This window comes from Haliaeetus leucocephalus, unplaced genomic scaffold, assembly GCF_000737465.1.
Source record: "Haliaeetus leucocephalus isolate CR32 unplaced genomic scaffold, Haliaeetus_leucocephalus-4.0 Scaffold148, whole genome shotgun sequence".
NCBI lineage: Eukaryota > Metazoa > Chordata > Aves > Accipitriformes > Accipitridae > Haliaeetus > Haliaeetus leucocephalus.
This window is the reverse complement of record NW_010972584.1, coordinates 118,836-121,783: the sequence shown is the minus strand read 5'-3', so window position 1 is coordinate 121,783 and position 2,948 is coordinate 118,836. Positions and strand designations below refer to the sequence as shown.

The 2,948-nt window shown below is 68.1% G+C and overlaps 1 protein-coding gene across 1 annotated transcript; it reads left to right on the top strand.

The window, feature by feature from the left end:
• The first annotated feature begins 370 nt into the window (after nt 1-370).
• Nucleotides 371-2,942, top strand: NICN1 (nicolin 1). Its single transcript, XM_010561615.1, has 5 exons — nt 371-619; nt 976-1,089; nt 1,180-1,251; nt 2,504-2,608; nt 2,771-2,942. Exons 1-5 carry the CDS (start codon nt 371-373, stop codon nt 2,810-2,812), a joined length of 582 nt encoding a protein of 193 aa, XP_010559917.1. The 3' UTR covers nt 2,813-2,942.
• The last annotated feature ends 6 nt before the right edge of the window (nt 2,943-2,948 follow it).

The window sequence follows — 2,948 nt, the reverse complement described above, 5'->3', positions numbered from 1 at the left end:
GGGAGGGGGGACGCCGGGGGCGGTGCCGGTACCGGCTGGGTGCCGGTGCCGGGGCGTTACCAGGGGCAGCACCCGTACCGGTGTTGGGCGGGATGCTGGGGGCGGTCCGGGACCCGGTATGGGGGGAGCGATGCCGGTGCCGGTCCCAGCAGGGGGGAGGATGCTGGTGCTGGTACCGGTATGGCGGGAGGGTGCTGGTGCTGGTACCGGTACCGGCGTGGGGGGTGATCCAGCGCCAGTACCGGTACGGGGGGGGGAGGGATGCCGGTGCCGGTCCCAGTAGGGGAAGGGCGGGAGGGATGTGGGCGCCAGTGCCGGTACCGGTACGGGGCGGGAGGGGTGCCGGTGCCAGTAGTGGTACGGGAGGGGGATGCCCGTGCGGGTGGCGGTCCCGGTACGGGGAGGGGGGCTGCCGGTGCGGGGGCTGAGGCCGCCGGTCCCGCAGGTGCAGGAGATCGTCTTCAGGAACTTCTACACGGCCTTCCTGAGCGTGCGGGTGCAGCGCCCCGGCCCCAGCGGCTCCCGCCGGTGGGTGACCTGCCTGCGGGACTACTGCCTGATGCCCTGCCCGCACACCGAGGAGGGCTCCCAGGACTACTTCTCCCTCCGCCGCCACCAGGTCGGCATGGCTGGACGGTGACCGTGGCGTCACCCGCGCCTCTGGGGCTCGCCCCTCTTTGCCCACACCCCGGGACGGCTCCCGGGCCCTGGGGCCCCGTGCCGATGTCCCACCGTGCCCCCACGGCAGCGGCTCTCCTGCCCCTGCCAGCCCTTCTCAGCAGCGAGGGTCCCCGTGCTGGTCCGGCCCGTGCCTGGCTCTGCCCAGCCAGCCACCGTGAGGTGACACGTCCCTTGGGCTCCTTCCATCTGGGGTGGGTTGGGGCTTTTTTGGAGGAAATCCCACAAGCTGCCCCGGAGCAGCGCCAGCCTGGCCAGCCCCTGCGGTGACAGCTCCCTTCGTCCTTGTCCCAGCAGATGCTGTGCGACGTGGACCAGGTAACAGCGGTGCGGTTCATCCTGCGGCAGCCCTCCCCGGTCTGGCTCCACTTCACCATTGAGGAGCTGCAGATTTTCCCTCCCAGACAGAAGGTGAGCGGGGGCCGGTGCTGCCCTCCCTGCCAGGCGGGGATGGAGGTGGGATCGGGGACACTCTTGTGTGACCCTCTGGATCTCTTTCAGAGCCCCCAGAAAGATTTCCCCTCCTGGCTCTCCCAGTTGACTCCTCCAGAGCAGCCAGCCAGCCTACACGGGGTGAGTGATCCTCGCTGAGGTATTAGGGGGAAGGAGGGACCTGCATGGGGTGCCGGCCGCGGGCAGGAGCGTCCCCTGTGAGGCTGCCGGCCCCATCCCTGCCCCGTCGGCTCCACACCCCCACCAGGAATAGCTGCGGAGCCCCACAATAACCTGCCTTGTGCTGGAGGTAGTTTGCAGTGTTCGGAAGAAAAATATCTCCATGGGGATGTGTGATTTGAGGTGACACTTAAGTCTACCTGCCCTCTAGTCTGGGGACAGGAATGTCCCCATGGGAGCGGTGGGTGCGCAGCATCGCTCAGGCGGCGGGTGGGACACGCGGGGACAGGGTGGCTTGGCTGGTCCCCGGTGTTTTGCAGAGGGTGCACCCCAGGGAGCGCATTGCCCAGCGGGGGCGGCATGCGGGCGGAGGGAGGTCACAGCCATGGCACATGTTTACAGCTTGCGAGCCACATCTGCCTCTCTGGCGGCCTTTGGTGAGCAAAGTCCGGGCAGAGCAGGGCAGGGGCAGGCAGCTGGCTCGCCCACGGAAACCTGCTGAATCAGCCACGGGCGCTGGGCCAGGAGCAGGGCCACGCCGCACAGCACCTCCGGGGCAGTTCTGCCGCCAGGCTTTGGTGCTACGGAGCTTACGCTGCGTTGGCGGCAAGGCTTCTGCCAGCCGCGACAGGCCTGGGAGCTCTGGTCCCTGCCCAGCTGTCTGGCTGGACACCCCGGTCCCTTGATGATCGCTTGGATCACACCGCCCTTGGCAAGGGGTGGTCCGGGGGGATACTGGGGCAGGGGAGAAGTGGTGCGGAGCTTCACCCCAGCCTGGAGAGCTGCTGCGGAGCCTGCAAGTCCCGCCTGGCTAAAGGTCCCTGCGGGGAACCGGCGCCTGCAGTGGGGTTTCTGCTGCCTGGCCCAGGGAGCGTGGCGAAGAGAGGCTGTTGGGAAACTCTGGACTGTGCGATTAGGTTTTTAATCATTAGCCAGTGATCTGCTTTCTGTCCTTGCCCTGGACGCCTGCCTGGAGAGACGGGCTGTGTCGGCACCATGGCACCCAGGCCTCAGGGTCACCCGTTTCCTAGAGCGGGGCCCTGCTCACCCCGTGTTGGGAAACCACCGGCAGGTCTGGAGCGTGGGCACCATCGCGATAGTGCCTGGCTCCCCGGGGGGCACAGCCATCTGGCCACACTGCTGCCCGAGCCCAGGGTGTCCCAGCCCGTCTGGGCCATCCCCGCTCCGCAGCATTATGCCCGCTTCTTTCCAGGAGCTCCCTGACCCGGAGAAGGTGTCGACGGAGGTCCAGCAAATGTGGGTGCTGACAGAGGTGATCCGGGCTCGCCAGGCAGCTGCCCGCATCGGGCGCTTCGACGTGAGTCCCGCCATCCTGCTTGTGGGTGCTCCGGCCTGGCCACACTGCTGGAGGAGCCCTCCCAGAGGGGGCTGCTCCCTGCGGGATGGGGTGAGGGTTTGGGGTGGGCTGTCCCAGCAGAGCGATGGTGCTGTGCAGGGACCGACGGTTGCTCTTTTCCAGGTGGACGGCTGCTACGATATCAACCTGCTTTCCTACACGTGAGCCCCTCCGGTGCCGGCCAGAGGGACCTGGCTCCTCCGCGCTCCCGGGGCCCAAGCGGACTCCTGCGCTGCTGCATCGGCCTGCATCCCTGCAGCCCCGGGGAGGTTTCCAGGCCGTCCCCGTGCCCCTTCCCCAA

Excerpts from the sequence above, each read along its gene's own strand:
- NICN1 (XM_010561615.1), top strand. The coding sequence starts at position 371 with ATGCCCGTGCGGGTGGCGGTCCCGGTACGGGGAGGGGGGCTGCCGGTG. Across the intron at positions 1,252-2,503 it reads AGCCAGCCAGCCTACACGGG|GAGCTCCCTGACCCGGAGAA; the intron begins GTGAGTGATCCT and ends GCTTCTTTCCAG. Across the intron at positions 2,609-2,770 it reads CCCGCATCGGGCGCTTCGAC|GTGGACGGCTGCTACGATAT; the intron begins GTGAGTCCCGCC and ends GCTCTTTTCCAG.